General features: G+C 39.0%; 1 protein-coding gene across 5 annotated transcripts in view; it reads left to right on the top strand.

Annotated features, from left to right (window-relative positions):
• Nucleotides 1-14,549, top strand: part of UTRN (utrophin) — a 576,845-nt gene extending 562,296 nt beyond the window's left edge. For all 5 annotated transcript variants that reach the window (XM_039230877.1, XM_039230878.1, XM_039230879.1 and 2 more), the window contains 4 exons: nucleotides 2,763-2,871; nucleotides 4,105-4,197; nucleotides 10,096-10,118; nucleotides 12,491-14,549. In XM_039230877.1, coding sequence (XP_039086808.1) covers nucleotides 2,763-2,871; nucleotides 4,105-4,197; nucleotides 10,096-10,118; nucleotides 12,491-12,499 — 234 coding nt within the window. In that variant the 3' untranslated portion in view covers nucleotides 12,500-14,549. The remainder of the gene's footprint in view (nucleotides 1-2,762; nucleotides 2,872-4,104; nucleotides 4,198-10,095; nucleotides 10,119-12,490) is intronic.
• The last annotated feature ends 1,739 nt before the right edge of the window (nucleotides 14,550-16,288 follow it).

Raw genomic sequence — 16,288 nt, 5'->3', positions numbered from 1 at the left:
TGTTTGCCCCGCTTAAGATGGAATTTCCCATTCTTTGGTAACACTGAAATGTGTCTCACTTCTGAATACTTTAAAGGAAAAGACCCTGTAACACACATCTGCATACATTACATGCAGGAAACTCTAGAGATTAAGGGGAAGGAAGTGATCGGAACTCTTCCAGCTAAAGCCTTTCTTCCAGTGAGCTCTTTTCAAGAAATTAAGCAACAGATGTTTATTAATGTGCAGCTATCATCTCCCAACACTGGGCCATGTTTTATGGCAATTTGCATAGTTTCTTGACAATAAGAAATAGGATTTACATTATGAGGAATGCATATCTATATGGTGAATATAAAATAATAATAATTATAAATAAGACTGTCTCTTATTTTCTACTTTTAAATTTCCTTCCTTTCTTTCTTACCCCCCTGCCTGTCTGCCTGCCTTCATCCTTCCTTCCATCTTTCTTTCCTTCCTTCCTTCTTTCTATCTTCCTTCTTGTGTTTTTCTTTATCTCTGTGTCCCTTCCATTTTTTTTTTGTTCTCTTTCTTTGTGCTGGTCAGCACATATCAAATCAATTTTATAGCTCATCAGTGAGTAATCACCCACAATTTTGAAAAATACTGTCCTTTGGGATATAAAAGAGGCAACAGACAGAGTTTTTTTTTTCTTTTTGGTGCTTGCAATCTTATTAGGGACCAAGACAAGATGGCCCAAAATATAACAAGATAGTATTGCACGTACTTGCACACAATGCCATAGAGAATTAAGCACTTGATTACATTTAGCAGTTAAAGAATAAGAGTCATATAACAACAGAACGAGTAATGAAGACACCTGGGTAGCAGGTGCATATTGGGTAGAATCCCCACAGATGGGGCTAGACTTTGTCTTTCTCGAAAAGTCTCTGACATCCACATTCATGTCGTCTTTTGCCTTTTTCTCTGGCCTGTACAGTGTGGTGCCCCAGGCAGTGAATAGGCATGCCTTTCTCCAGAAGTGATTTATCCAGAGACAGAAATAACTTTTTCTCCAGTGATTTTTCTCAAATTTCAAAAAACCACCATGTCATAGTTGTTGTCAGTATCTTTTAACTTGTCAGGATCATTCAAAACAGTGTAATTTCTGCATTACCTACACAACAGGCCACAAATCACCACTTTTGACCATATACCTTTCTGTATGTCTGTCACTGTTTCAGAATTTATGTTAGACTGTTTGGGGAAGGCTTACTTTGGGCCTCCAACTGGTGCCTCATGAGAAAACAGTGCTTCCCCTGGAATGCCCCAAAGCCCAGCTTTCCTTAAGTCTTCTGGAACGTTTGAGCCTTCCTCCCTGCCAGTCACATACACTAGAAAAGCTAAACTCTAGCACTGTGAATTTGAAGTTTCCCTGTGATGTAAAGGAGGAATTGTCTCTTAGAATCTCTGATTTACAGTATGAAGTACTATCATTAACCGAGTTCAGCGATAGAATCATCGCAGAAACAAAACAATCTTTATTTGCCAGAGCCTGTTGGAGAGCAAACGGCTCTTCTGCTTATGCTTACTCCATGCCCTCCCCCCAACTCTCACCACCCCATTAGACAGAGCTGCCTAATGGCTCATGTGCCCCCAGAATTGCACAGTAATGCTCTTAGAGATGGCTGATATCTAAGTGGCTTTATATATCCCAGACTGTAGACCTCTTATCTCTTCTTAATGATATAGCATGGATGCCAGAAGTAGATGGAAAATTTACCTGATAGTAAAAACTGGCAGAGCTCCAGGCTTCCACTAATATAAATTTAATGGAAAAGCCGGCATCAAAAATATTGTAATTTCATGCATTCCCTAGAAAATGAGTCACACTCTCTAATTTGACTACATATTTGTCAGTTTATCCATCACCATTTCAAAGCTTTGTGCAGAGTGCATTTACAGAGTGTTTTCTAGGTGTCAGATTCTGTTCTAACCTCAGAGAAAACACTAGCTGATCACCCTCCTCACCAAAGCCTTTAACACAGGCATTTGTTTTACTGTCCTTCCCTGCTTACAAATAAAAGAGTCCAAGGCACACGAGCACCTGGGTGGCTCAGTTGGTTGAATATCCCACTCTTGATTCTGGCTCAGGTCACATTCCCAGGGTCGTGGGATCAAGCCCTGTGTCAGTCTCTGCACTGAGGATGGAGTCTGCTTGAGATTCTCTCTCAGCCCTTCTCCCTGACTTGCACACACTCTCTCTTTCTCCCTCTCTCTCTCAAAAAAAAAAAAGAATCCAAGACACAGAAGGTTATAAAATTTGCTCAGAATTAGGTAGGTACTGAGTGGTGGAGTTTGAATTTGAGCACGTGAATCCAAAATTGTGTCCTTAAGTCTCCAATACCACCTTTAAATATTGATTTAAATAAACAAATGAGCTGATTTTGAAACTGGATAGATTTACTGTATGAGAAGCAGTGCTCCTTTTTTTTTTTTTTTTTTTTTTACAGATGAATGAAACCTATTTCTAAATTCACTTGGTTGACATAAAAGTAAAAGCACAGTTGAGGGATGAAACTGACACTGCTAAATAAATCTCACATTATAACCAACTGAGCTGTTCAAGGAGTCCAAAATGAAGGGAAGTGGCCTCCCAGTACCCAGCTGAGGTGCTAGTGAACCCACCAAACTGATGAAAACCTGTGTTCTGGGGGTCTGAGACCAAAGAACTCTGTATGATTCAGTTATCCATGGAAGTAAGAAACAGAAATGTGTTATTTGAATCCATCCTCTGCCTTAACGTCTGCATGTGGTTGCAGCCGGAATCCGATTCCCGAATCAATGGCGTCTCCTCCTGGGCTTCACCTCAGCCGTCTGCACTGACCTACTCGCTGGATCCAGACCCTGGCCCACAGTTCCACCAGGCAGGTTGGTGTCCCCAAGACCCGGCTAACTCCCCTGCTCTGTTCTGCGCTTCGCCATTGGTTGGTTTTTCATTTTAAACCACATTCTTATTCCCCGGTACCTTAGAGCAGAAAGGAGTTTCATAATCTTTTTGTGCTCAGCTGCATACAAAGACATTTTAACAAGACCATAAAAGCAAACATTTCAGAATAAGAATCTATAACAGATTTACTTATGTGCTGTGTAGTAGTGGATTGAATTTTGGTGAAAGATGAAGAAAAGTGCTCTTTTCGTTTTGGAATGAGCGACAATTTAATTTTGGCTTTGCCTTCAGAATGTTTCTTTTCTTTCTTTTTTTTAAATAAATCTTCTGTCTCTAAAATTTATATTTGTACATATTCAGAATATAATCCTAAAGTATATTATATACCAAGTGTGGTTTTCTCTGCCCGGGTCTGGGAATTAATATTCTGCTTTTTCCATCCTCATCCCTATAGATATTGCCACACTTCCTGCCCCATCTGAGGCCAAGGTCTCACCCAGCCTATTTCATTGGTCACAAAGGGGACTTGTCACTGTTATTAGGAAAGCTTCTGTCAACCAGCATTCAAGAATGACATTTTGCTATTGATGAAATTTCAGTTCTAAAACTCTACTGAAGATGATATATTTTAACCAAATTAATTTGTTTCTAAGATATACTTTGCTGCATTAGTCAGAAGGAAACCTAAGGTAGTAATATTATCTTAATTGTTTTAAAAAAGTTTTAAGTTTTGCTATTGGTTATAGAATAAAAAACATCAAAGTAAAAAGTATCTTCTAAAATACCTCTAGATTTGTAGCAGTGTAAGTTAGCCCATGCCAAAATCTCCAAGAAGAATGAAGGAAGGAGAAAGAAACTGGCGGAATATTTTTTTATATGAAAAAATACTTAAAATGCAAACTAATGGAATTCCATCTAACAAGTTGAAATAAGATGACTGCGTTGCTTATCTTTCACTCATAAATTTTCCTTTGGCGCATAGACTCTTCCTACAGAAGCATCTAATACATTTTATTTCTATGAATTATATTACCAACAAATGGATGCAAAAGTGGTTTTGCTATTATCCCTTAAAATAGCCCTTTTCAAGGAGACCTTTTTTCATGCTGATATTTAGAGCCCAGGATTAGGATTTTTCTCCCAATGTTGGGTTTTGGTGGAAGGCCGGAGGTACATTTCAGAACGTCTGTTGTTCTTTTTCTCTGTGGCCCCAGCGGCAGAGGACCTGCTGGCACCCCCACACGACACCAGCACGGACCTCACGGAGTTTATGGAGCAGATCAACAGTACCTTTCCATCTAGCTGCCGTGAGTATGAGGGATCCTGGCACCTCCACTCTGCTGTTCCCTTCCATTTCTTTTTTTCCTGCTGGGGCCCTTTGTCTTATCTGGTAAGATAGCCAAAGCCGATGTTAGAAACAGGACTGAATATGATTTGAGAATAAATCAAACATTCTATATGTCGACAGAGCAAATGAAGCTCAGCCTACATACCATCACGTCACTGCGCAGGAGTGATAGTGCTGCTCTCTGTGAGGTTTCGTTGTGCCTTCTGAATGGTCACATGAAGACACATAAAACAAGTCGCTTTAAAAGAAGTTACCCTCTTCCATGCAAAATGTGTTACTACTTCAAAAAAGAGCTTTTAGTACCAAACAAGGCATGAAAAATAGTCCTTTCTGATGTAATTCCCCCTCTCTCTCTCTTTTTTTTAAAGATTTTATTTTTAAGTAATCTCTGTACCCAATGCAGGGCCCAAACCCACAACCCCTAGAATAAGAGTCACACGCTCCACCGATTGAGCCAGCCAGCCGCCCCCACTCTCTTTTCTTCAGACATTGTTATTTGAGGTCATCAGATTCAGTTCTGGAAGGGGATTATTTTCAGATATTTTTTTCTCTTTTATTTTCTTTCTTCTGCTTTCTCTTCTCATGGAGTGAAACAGTCACTGCATAAAGGCCAAATAATTGGTGGCATCGCAGATTATGCCCCTGTGACTTTTCCATATGAACAACCAAGAGCCAGAAAATAATCAAATGAAAGCAATCCAAATCCCAGAGGAAATTACATAATGTTCTTATTTATTGATTTTCCCCCAAACTTTTTAAATTCAGCCTCTTGTCATCTCACAGTTTCTACTGAGCTCTCACCAGAAACACTTGTGCAGTTTCAAAAGGCAGCTGTGTACTTGTGTGCATGCTAACCACGTAATGCCACAACTTATTTTAAACAATCTTTTAAGGAAATACAAATATATTATTCATAATTTTAGGGTGATTTCCACTCAAAATGATTTTTAAATCTAGGCAGCCATTGAAGTAAGATTTTAGTATTATGTATACTACTGTAGATATTAGATCTATGTTATATATGGTAGTACATATATAAAACTGCATCTCATCTCCCCCTTTTTCATCCTGTCCTCAGAAAATACCATCCTAAATGATGAAAAAGGGCATTACCAGGAAGGTAGATAAGTAAGATATATTGACTTCATTAAAAAATATGCTTCAACTTCTACAATTCTGCAGTTTATAAAAATGCCATCATTATCAGGAAGTGGAAATAGCGCTTTGAAATATAGTCTTCCCGAATTTTCAGAAGTATTTTCCTAAAGGACATAGTACATTTTCTATAAGCACATAAATATATTTATACTCGGGAATGTGTCATTTTCCAGTTATTATCTGTGATTATACTTCTCAGAGTTTCCTGAATTGTATTTACTACAGGGCAGTCCCGATACTCACTCCCCAAAAACATATACCCATGTGTGCAAAATGTGTACACACACATACACATGCACACATACTTTTTTGGCCTCCTAGAGTCTCACAAAGGCTTAAGAGGATCAGCTGAAGCACCTATGCTATCAGATTGTTACTTACTTTCTAGGTGCTGTTACAGGCGCAGTAGATGAGCAGATCAAATCTTTCTATTAAGGTTGAACTTTCTAGGGAGATTTTGATTCTGATGTGTATGTTATTTAATGGCTAGATAAAACCTCATTTTAGTCTCTATAAAAGCCAGCATTTCAAGATTCAATTTCTAAGTGAAATTACTTTTTAGTTCAGCTTAAATCCAAATTATTAATAATTAGTTAGGAACAAATTCTGTAAATCAAAGCCTATTTAGAAGTTTGCATTTAAATGTCATGATGGACATGTTCCATTTGAAAGTCAGTTGGCAATGAGAGTTAGGATAGGAAATATGTTTAATTAAATGCTTGACAGTGGCTATAGATGTATAATTTCCACATTAAAAAATTTTTTTAATTTTTTTAAGCTTAATTTTTTTTGAGAGAGAAAGACAGCATGAGCAGGGAAGAGGCAGAGAGAAAGAGGGAGACGCAGAATGTGAAGCAGGCTCCAGTCTTTGAGCTGTCAGCACAGAGCCCGATGCAGGGCTTGAATTCACAAACCTTGAGATCATGACCTGAGCTCAGGTCCAATGCTAAATCGACTGAGCCACCCAGGTGCCCCTCCACATTAAAATTTTTAAATGTTTGTTTATTTTGAGAGAGAGAGAGACAGAGTGAGTTGGAGAGGGGCAAAGAGAGAGGAAGAGAGAGAATCCCAAGCAGTCTCCACATAATCAGTGCTGAGCTGACGTGGGCCTTGATCTTATGAACAGTGAGATCATGACCTGAGCCAAAATCAAGGTCTGATGCTTAACGGACTGAGCCACCCACATGCCCCTAAAATATTTATATTAAAAATTCATGGTGTTTCTTTTTTTTAACAGCTTGTCACAAAATAATTATTCTTAAATCTTTTTCATAATATATTTTTATATCTAGATATTATAAAACTCTAATCTGTCATATTTTAGAAGAGAATATAATTAAATATAAAAATCACAAGACAAAAATGATTGAAAAAAAGAAATGAGCATGTTCATCTCATTTTATGGCCTCCCTTAAAGGGTACATGTAAAATTCCTATTTATTATTAACAGATATTATTGGTTCCTGAGAAGAGTGTCTACCTTCAGTGGGACCTACATGGCAGGTTTGAACTCCTACTATGTACTGGTGTTCTTTCCACCTGTGCCCGTTTGTGTTGTGAAGGTGGGTTATGGAGCCCTAATATTCCTCAATGGGATGCTGGCCCCATGTTCTCATAGCCTTAAGCTTGTACATTCACAATTATTTAACATAAATATAATTTTCTGTATATGGGCATTACTAGTCATGTGTAATTTTAAAGAGCTCAAGTATATCTCATGTAAGAAATGATGAATGATCTGTTTTATAATGCCCTGAATTTTAGATCTTATTATTGGTGGTTTCTGAAGTTCTGCTGTTCAAGTTTTGTTTGTGCTTGTCATATTTCTGTTGGATATTTTGGAGATAAAAATCTCCAAGATAGAGGCACCTGGGTGCCTCAGTCAGTTAAGCGCCTGACTTTGGCTCGGGTCATGATCTCATGGGTCATGGGTTTGAGCCCCATGTTGTCCTCTGTGCTGACAACTCAGAGTCCGGAGCCTGCTTCAGATTGTGTCTCCTTCTCTTTCTCTGTCCCTTCCCCACTTAGTCTCTGTCTCTGTCATCAAAAATGAACATTAAAAAAATTTTTTTTAATCTCCAAGATAGGGACAGCTTTCCCTTTAAAAAGAAAGGCTTAATTTGTTTATTTATAAAATTGATAGATATTTTTAAAGTGTCTAAAGTTATTAGACCTTTTAAAAATTGTTTCAGAAAAGATATAGCACCTCCCTTAGACTTTATGCCCAATACATGTTTCTGAATTGAATGAATGCATGAATAGATAATTATATTTTCTAACCAGGAAGGTTTAGTTGGTAAAGTTTCCCAAGATAGTATACAGAAGGTTTGTAGGGTTCATTTGCTTTGTTGCCCCTTTTAAGTTGCTCAGCTAGCAAATATTTTAATAAACTTTTGCATTCCCAAAGCTTCCTGACCCCCTTTGGATGATTTCTCAAAGCAAATCAGATTGGCACTCTCCCAATGCCAGACCAATCCCGTGAGCCCCTGTTAGTAATGAGAACTTTAAAACTGCTTGTCACCAGAATACAATGAATTGATCTGCATGTTAATCTTGACTTTTGATCCTTTGTGGATTAAAAATTAGCATGGTCACAAGTGAATTTACACTCTCGGCAGTCCTGGAATTAAAATGAAACTATAATCATAAATCCTAATTGCATGAATTGCCTACTTAAACATGGCAATTTTTTTGTGCCTATACATTGCTGTGCATAACACTTTAGAATTTCTGTCTTCAATTAATATCTGAGTTGTTCCTGATAGCATCCTTGAATTATGAACTTTTAAAGTCTTTTACTGATTTACATTAAGTTCCAGAGCAGAGAGGAAGGTGTTTTCATCTTTTCATGCAAGGTGTTAATGAAGGGAATTTAATTGTGTTGCCGATTAACTAATGTACATACTAAAATTTTCACTAACAACTCTGTTTTATTTATGTAAAATCCTCTCTGTTTTTCATTTATGTCATCCAAATATTGAGGATACTAGTACTGAAGATTTTTGATTGATAGACCAACAAATGCTTTTAAAATTATTTCCTTTAAAAAATTGTTTTTAATGTTTTATTTATTTCTGAGAAAGAGAGAGAGAGAGAGACATACACAGCGTGAGCAGGGGAGGGTCAGAGAGAGGGGGAGATACAGAATCTGAAGCAGGTTCCAGACTCTGAGCTAGCTGTCAGCACAGAGCCTGACACGGGGCTCAAACCCAGGAACTGCGAGATCATGACCTGAGCCGAAGTCGGATGCTTTACCGACTGAGCCACCCAGGTACCTCCAAATTACTTTTTATCTATAGGCATATTTTCACTGTGAATTGCCTGTTTATTAGACTTGAGTGGCATTCATCACAAACTCAAAACCTACCAAAAACCAAGAAATTCCTGGTTTCTTTTAAAAATATGTGGGTGTAGTTTGTTCAGGGGAAGACCCTTAGCCTTTTATATGATAAAGAGCTATAAGGCTCTCAATGCTGGTTTGGAGCAACATGGATCCAATTTCTGTTTGAGTCTGGCTGTGTGTTACAAATAAGAGAAGTATAGTAAGAGAAGTGTGTATAATGAGAAGTAAATGCAGGTGGTGTTCTTGATATCTGTGCAATGGAGCACTCCCTCAACATAGCTCAGTGGGAAGGACGTCCACTCGTGTTTTCCTGCTGTAACTGAACACATCTGGTAGGATTAGGCTGGCTGGATTTTAGCCTCATTCTTTCCCTCCAGGCATCGTAAAGTTGCCCTTCTCATTCACTCTGATTTCCTCACAAAGCACCCATTATGTGGTCATGGATGCCTTTTTTTTTCTTTTTTTCCTCAGTACAAAAAGATGAGAGATGGAAAGAATGCAACATGCTAGATGATTAGGGACGATTCTTATTTCACCCAGATGTTCTCAAACACGAGGGTGCAGAATATCCTCCAACCTACCTGCCCGTATCTGCCTTCACAGTGCCCCCGGGGCATCCACACTGTCTGTACTTTCTGTAACCAGGAAGGACTCGAGCTGCTCAGCAGCGAGTGCAAATCAGACATCATAGAACAACCTCTCCAGTGCTTACCCCAACGAGCACAGTGATTAGCCCAGGTACCTAGAAGACTGGGGATTTGGCCAGCCCTTTGTCTGCGGCAAGCACATTGCTACCAGCTTCCCTAGGCCTCTGGGGTGAGCGTGAGCCAGGGCAGGCAGAAACTGAACACTCGTGCCCCTTTGCTTCCCACATCACCTGCTAGTCAGAATTTGTACTAGTTAGCAGAACTTGCTGTGTTCGGATACATAAGCCAAATACACGGCATGATTTCAAGAGGAAATTTAGAGATTTTTTTTCAAAACTAATTATTCACTGAATGCTTCGGTATGGACTTATCTGAGAGAGCCAGCATATGTTTCACATATTTTGGTAGAATTTTTATATCTTAAAGGACATAGGATATGAGAAACTAGGGAAAAGAAGCTAGTCTTTGTTAAAACTTCTAGCCGAAGGAAGGAAGGAGGGAGGGAGGGAGGGAGGAAGGAAGGAAGGAAGGAAGAAAGGAAGGAAGGAAGGAAGGACGGACGGAAGGACCAAAAACCCTTTCTTATTTTCTTATTAGCACCCATTTAACAGCTGAGAGCCGTACACTGCACACTTTTGCACGCCTGAGAGGGGGGACCAGCAAAATCACCGTAGCACCTTCAATTGATTTCTTTTGTTTTCTCTTTCAGCCAATCTCCCCAGCAAACCACAGGTAAGCGTCAATGGGTTGATTGGCTCAGGTGTCGTTGATTACAACCTCGAGTAAGCAGATTAGCTGCTTTTGATCTCAGTGCTAGATTTTATTCCCCATGTAAATTAGTAAACTTGCTTGACATTCAAATGTTAGTTAATTCTGTACAACAGTTTGTCAGTCTGGGGAGAGGGAACCCTTCCCAAGCCAGTTCTTCCAGATGCCCAGGATACCAAGTGTCCGATCCTTTGTCTTCTAACAGCTTTTTAAGGGCTGCATAAATACTGTGCAAAGCTACCCTGTCTGGATTTGGCTGAGCACTGTTCTCCCAGATATGTACTTACGATAGCTATCATAGAACACTGACTTAAGAACAGTGACTGCAGTGGTACCCAAAGTGGTTTTGTTACTTTGAGAGGGAAAAAGTTTTGATTCTTCATTTAAAAATTTGCTGAGACTGGGGAGGGGAAAGTATGCTGAGAAATGTTGGCAGCTATGATTTTATACCTTCCAGTATTTTCCTTATCAGGTGCCCTTAGTACCAATGAGCCACAAGACCACAGTAAATCTTTGGAGAACATTTTCTTTCATGAACGTGTTTGTTAATCTTTAACATTCTGATTGTGTTACTGTCTTGATGGCAAGAGGGGCTGGGGTCCTAAGGAGAAGCTCAGACAGAAGGTCTTTAGGACCTGGAGGGAAGAAAAGGGAATCTCAAGTCAATTAGCAGCTGTGACGGGAGAGGTCGGGTGATGGAAGGACTTCATCGTGAAGAATCATCTTCTGTTGCTTGTGTTGTCTTTGTGAGTCAGAAGCTAGGGCTTCAGCAGGGAGTGAGACCAGGAGGAGGTTCCAGGGGTGTGAGGAGAGACTGGACGACGTGCTGTAGCTGCTTGGAGATCAGGAAATCACAGACAGGGAAATAGTGTGACTGTCAGGCAGCATTGAACATGACTTACAGTGCCTCCTTATGAATGGCTGGTCTGCAAGGCTGTGTGTTGTCTCCTGGTCGCCACATTCAAGTTCATAAGCACAGGCACCAGAATCAGGCTGAGTATAGCATTTAACCAGAATTGAAGTTGTGATTTGGCCAAGAGAGTACAACTATTCAAGGGAAGAGGCAAAGGTATAATGATGATTAAGCAAGGTATCCAAGCTTGTATGGAAAGAAGTCATGATATATTAGGTGCAGGAGACAGAACAAAGGTGGGAGGAACAATGGACGACATTAGCTAATGGTGGATGGTATTGGGGTCCTACTGGAAGCAAGTGGGAAAGTAAGGTGGTTGTCAGAAGACAGGATGATTGAAATTGGAAGTGGTGGAGGGGTTGAGGTATTGGTGATGGTCCATTTGGAACTTTGAGTGATGGACAAGGGTGGCAGACAGGTTCCCTGGAGGGGAGGAGTTCAAGGAACTGAGAGGCCAAATATTTGGAAGAATCATCTGTGTGGACATTGAAATCCCTAGGATGCAAACATAGTTTTAACATGTTGGCAGTGAGCCATTCTTCAAGAAGTAAGGGAACATGACCCAAGGGGTCAGAAGATGACTATGGAATGGGCGGTATAATCTGATGGCATGAGATTCACAGTTGGGTGGAGAGAGAGAGAGAGGGAAAAAGGCCTGAAAAAAACACAGTGTGGACCTAGAAAGGATCTATTCAATACATGAAGAGTGTAGGAGATAGAAAATAATCCTATGCGAGATGGTTTCGGAGGAAGTTGTGTCTTCAGGGGAGAGCCTGATATTGATGAGAGCAAGTATCTGGAGCATACATTCAGAGAAGAATTGAAGGGCATGGATTTTAATGGTGATGGACCCAACGATGTGACCTTGCCTTCAAAAGATGGATGCCATTCCCCTGAGTGTAGCCCGGATTTATATCCTCTCTTGCCTACATGTATTGGCCCTGTCCTTAAACTCTGATTACTGTCTTTCGTGCCTCTTGTCTGGGCCCCAGCTTGGGTTGGAGACCAGTTGGAATTGTCAAGGATACCCCCTCAGCCGGAGACCTCCCACAGTCCCCCAGGGAAAGATAGGGTGCTTGCACCAGCCTAATTCACTCATCTTTGGTACCTCCAGCAAGAAAAAGCTGAGTCCTCTCTATTTTAACTTCGTTTCCAGCCTGGGCAAGAGAAAAGTCTTCCAAACTTCCTTTACATTGTCTGCAATGATAAAAAACAGACTAGACGCCTTTGGGATGAAAGAGAAAGACTTCATCTCAGGGAGCAAAAGTCATATGGAAGTAAAGGGTCTCCTTTGAACACAGCAAAATGGGGTTTGACTAGTTTTGAAAGAAGTACTTTTATTTCCCAGAGAGCTGACGGGTCTCTGCTACCTGTAGTGTTCTACGTAAATGTTGTTCTGACAGTACTGTTTCCCTTCCCACAGGCAATGTGAAGTATTCATCTAGCCAGTCGACATTTCCTTACTTACAGTGTTGCCCTTTTCAGCAAATGCCAATTCCATTTAATCAGAAGCTCCATGGCTCCTTGAAATATGCTGTTGAGCACTGACTGTGTGTTCTACTGAAGGAGTAAAACACTGACTATCCAAAGAGAAAAGGATATTTTGTTTTTATAATAATCATATATTATTGTTTATTGTTTTCTTCTTCCCTTTCTATGCAACTGTAAATTAATGAACAGAGTGGTATTTGGAAATGGTATTACATTTGTCACTGATTTGTATACTGTATACAGCATTGGGAAAGTGGGTGGGGGCTTTCTAGTATGATACCTTCTTTTTAATAACCATGACAAAAACTGCATAAGAATTAGAAAACAATGTTACATTTTTGCATTCCTTCATATTAACCTTGTACAATAACTTCATTTATTTCTTCCACTCTTTTACCATTATGTTTTGGTTATTTATAATTCACCAGCCACATGTCCACATAGATTTCCTATATTTGTTTCCATGATTTGGCCAAATTAATGTTCATATATTTCAATTAAATATTTATGTATTGAATTAGGCTGCATTGCTACGTGCCACTTAACTTTATTTGACATCATACGTTTAACTTCTTTAGTGACCACTTGGATAACCACAGTAAAAGTCCCAACTTTTACTGGGCCTAACTGGCATTCCTACTGGGATTTGTTTCCAGCATTTTATTTCCCTGCTCCATGTAATAAGCAGATCTTGATTTCTTTATTTATTTCATGTCCCAATATATATGATAGAGGAAACTTAGAACAGGATTATAATAGTCTCAAGGATCATTTTACCAAAGGTTGCCCATTTAAGTATATTTTCATTTGAACGCAGAAAGAAAACATGGGATTACATTTCCTTAGTTGCTAAGTCTTGATTTTCATCATTAAATACACAGCAGACCTTTACTTAATCGTGCTACCAGAACACATCTTTGTCTCGAATTCCCTTTGAAGAGAATTTTATTTTTCTTTATGTATACTTTTCTTTATGTATACTCAAGCCATTTGTAATTCTCAAAACTCCCAGTTCTTTTCTTCCTGACAGCAGACACAAATTTAATGCATGTTTCATGTTACCTTTTGGGTGAATGATTACATCTTTTATTACTTTTCATTTGATCAATATATTTGGAAAGGGTGTTTATCAAAAGCCTATGTCACCGCTTTCATAGAGGAATGAAATTATGCTTAGATGGTGGTACCCCTGCCTTTGAGTAAATGCTGTTAGGTATTTGGTTCAGCTTCTGATTTAACATTTAATTGATTCAGTTGAGACATGTTATGTAATTACCAAATGTAGAGAAACCAAAACAAAAAAAGAAGAAGAAGAAAGAAAATCATGTGTTTTGATTTAAGTGTATGTGCATTTAAAACATCAGGACATTTTAACTTTGGGTTCTCTTGAACTGGGATTTGGCCAGAAGGAGGCTTAAAGTTAGAAATTGCTATTCTTTTAGAATAGATTGGGTGGGTTGGGGGGCAAGGGTGTCTATTTGCAGCATAGATATTTTGAGAAGAAAATTGTTTTATATAAGAGGAAAGCCATGACCACCTTTCTACCTCAGATCCATCTTCATCCATTGTGTTGGAAATAGCTTTATGCCGCTGCGGTCTGCAAAATCTAGAGCTTTTATCAGGCCACATCAAACCCAAGAAAAGCACCTATTTAAAGAAAAAAACTTTCCCTGAACTCTGAATGACAAGTTGTAGATTTGGTGTCTTCCTTGTTCTTACTTTGAAAAGTTATGTATTAATTTTTTTCTGCTTGTAATTGTGTGTGACATGTCTCCTATCTGCTATTAAGGAAAAGCTACATAAAACACTACATTGTAACCTTCTAGGTAATAATAAATAAAAAAATATATCACAGTAACAACAAGGGGAAATAAGTATGTAGTTCTTTTGAAATAGGTGGTAAAGAACTAATCATAGACTATCGTCTAATCTGGTTACATGTTGTATTTTTCATCCTGAATAAAAGTAATTTTAACACAAGATGACTTTGATATTCTTGAGCTGTGTCCATTGAAAGAATCTGAGCTTTGAGTGTACATTTATGAAAATAAAATATGAAAAGAGCCTGTATAATGATAAAGCTATTATTTTCTTCTACTTTCTCTCCTACACAATGAACACATTCTTCCGCTTGTTCTTACTATCTTTCTATGTGTCCCTCTCTTCTCTATTACTTATATAATTCTCAGTTCCCTTTACAAATAGAAAGCTTATAGATAGGGAAGAATAATGCTGGGTGTTAAAAACATATACATGAACATATATGAAAACATATTTTGTTTTAATAACTTGGATGCTATTGGTATTTACTTGATTCCTCTTCCAAATCTACTTTTGGTTTCATGCCCTTAAATAATGTGCTTTTTATACATGCACTGAGTTTTAACTATTCTGGTAGTATGTTTAATCCATTCCTGAAGCCATCTTATAGGAAATACAAGAATTGTATTACTTGATTCTAAAAGTAAAAGCTATCTATGCAATAGAAGAATCCCCAAACATGTAATTTGTTAGAAGAAGACAGATACATTCTAAGGAATATACATTTTAAACATCCTGTTTACCCCAAAGTAATAGTCACATTAAGCATTCCTTAAGGAAACAATTGTTAAATTCCAGTGACCTATTGAGTAGGTATTTGTTAAGAAAAGTGAGAAAACACTAAACCTTTAGCTTGTTATTTCTATCATTGAGATTATATGTACATTTTTTAAATCTATTTATTTATTTTGAGAGGGAAGGAGAGGATCCTAAGCAGGCTCTGCACTGCCAGCACAGAACCCAGTGTGAGGCTCAAACTCATGAACCATGAGATCGTGACCTGAACCGAAACCAAGAGTCAGATGCTTAACCGACTGAGCCACCCAGGCGCCACCTGTACATTTTTAAAGAATGTAGTTTGCTCTTGGATTTCTCTCGGCTGTCCCCCATTCAACTGTTTCAGTCAACCAGCTATTTCAGAGGCCTTTCTAAATTCGTTAGTTGAAAATTTAATGTAAATACAGTACAACACCACTAACCCCAAACTACCCAGCACTATAGGTGGGATCCAAATACTTCGTTGCATACAATATTATCTAGTGTTTTTGTGAGGTTAATTAAGTGATAGGAGCGAGCCCTTGGTGGATGTCAGGAACCAGTCTACTTGTGCTATGTCCACTCCCTGGGGTGTTTGTTGTTTGTTGGCATGCAAATCTGTGTGGCAGCCATCAAACCTCGGTACAAGCAGGTCTTTAGCTTGGGATGTGAGGTTCAGCTGATCGGGGAGAACTCTTCTGCTCGCGGCTGGACTTGCCCATATGTCTGTGGTTGTCTGGCTGTTGAATAGCATGGGGTGGCTGGTCTGGATTGTTGCAGCAACCAGGCTGGCTTCTTTCACCCACTAGTGAGCTAACTGGGTCTGTTGCCCTACACTGACCCAAGTATGGGTGTGCAAAAGGAGGGCTTTGCTGAGAACTGGCACAATACCATTTCTACTAAATTCTGTTGGTCAAAGCAAATTGCAAGGCTAGGTATGGGGATTAGATCCCAGTTCTTTGATAAGAGCAGTTGCAGAGTTACTGAGGGTGTGGTTCTAGAGAGGGGCCATCAGATTTCACTATATGAGCTTTGAGGCAGATAAAGCAGGTGACTTAGACCAAAATATTAAAGTGTCCATTTCCTTGGGCATCACGTCCACTGTCTCAATGGAATGGGAAATGAGTGGACTCTATGCAAGGCATTCTTTTTT

This window comes from Hyaena hyaena, unplaced genomic scaffold, assembly GCF_003009895.1.
Source record: "Hyaena hyaena isolate Hyena2069 unplaced genomic scaffold, ASM300989v1 scaffold_52, whole genome shotgun sequence".
Taxonomy (NCBI): Eukaryota; Metazoa; Chordata; class Mammalia; order Carnivora; family Hyaenidae; genus Hyaena; species Hyaena hyaena.
The sequence above is the reverse complement of the archived record's forward strand: the minus strand, read 5'-3'. Positions and strand labels throughout refer to the sequence as shown.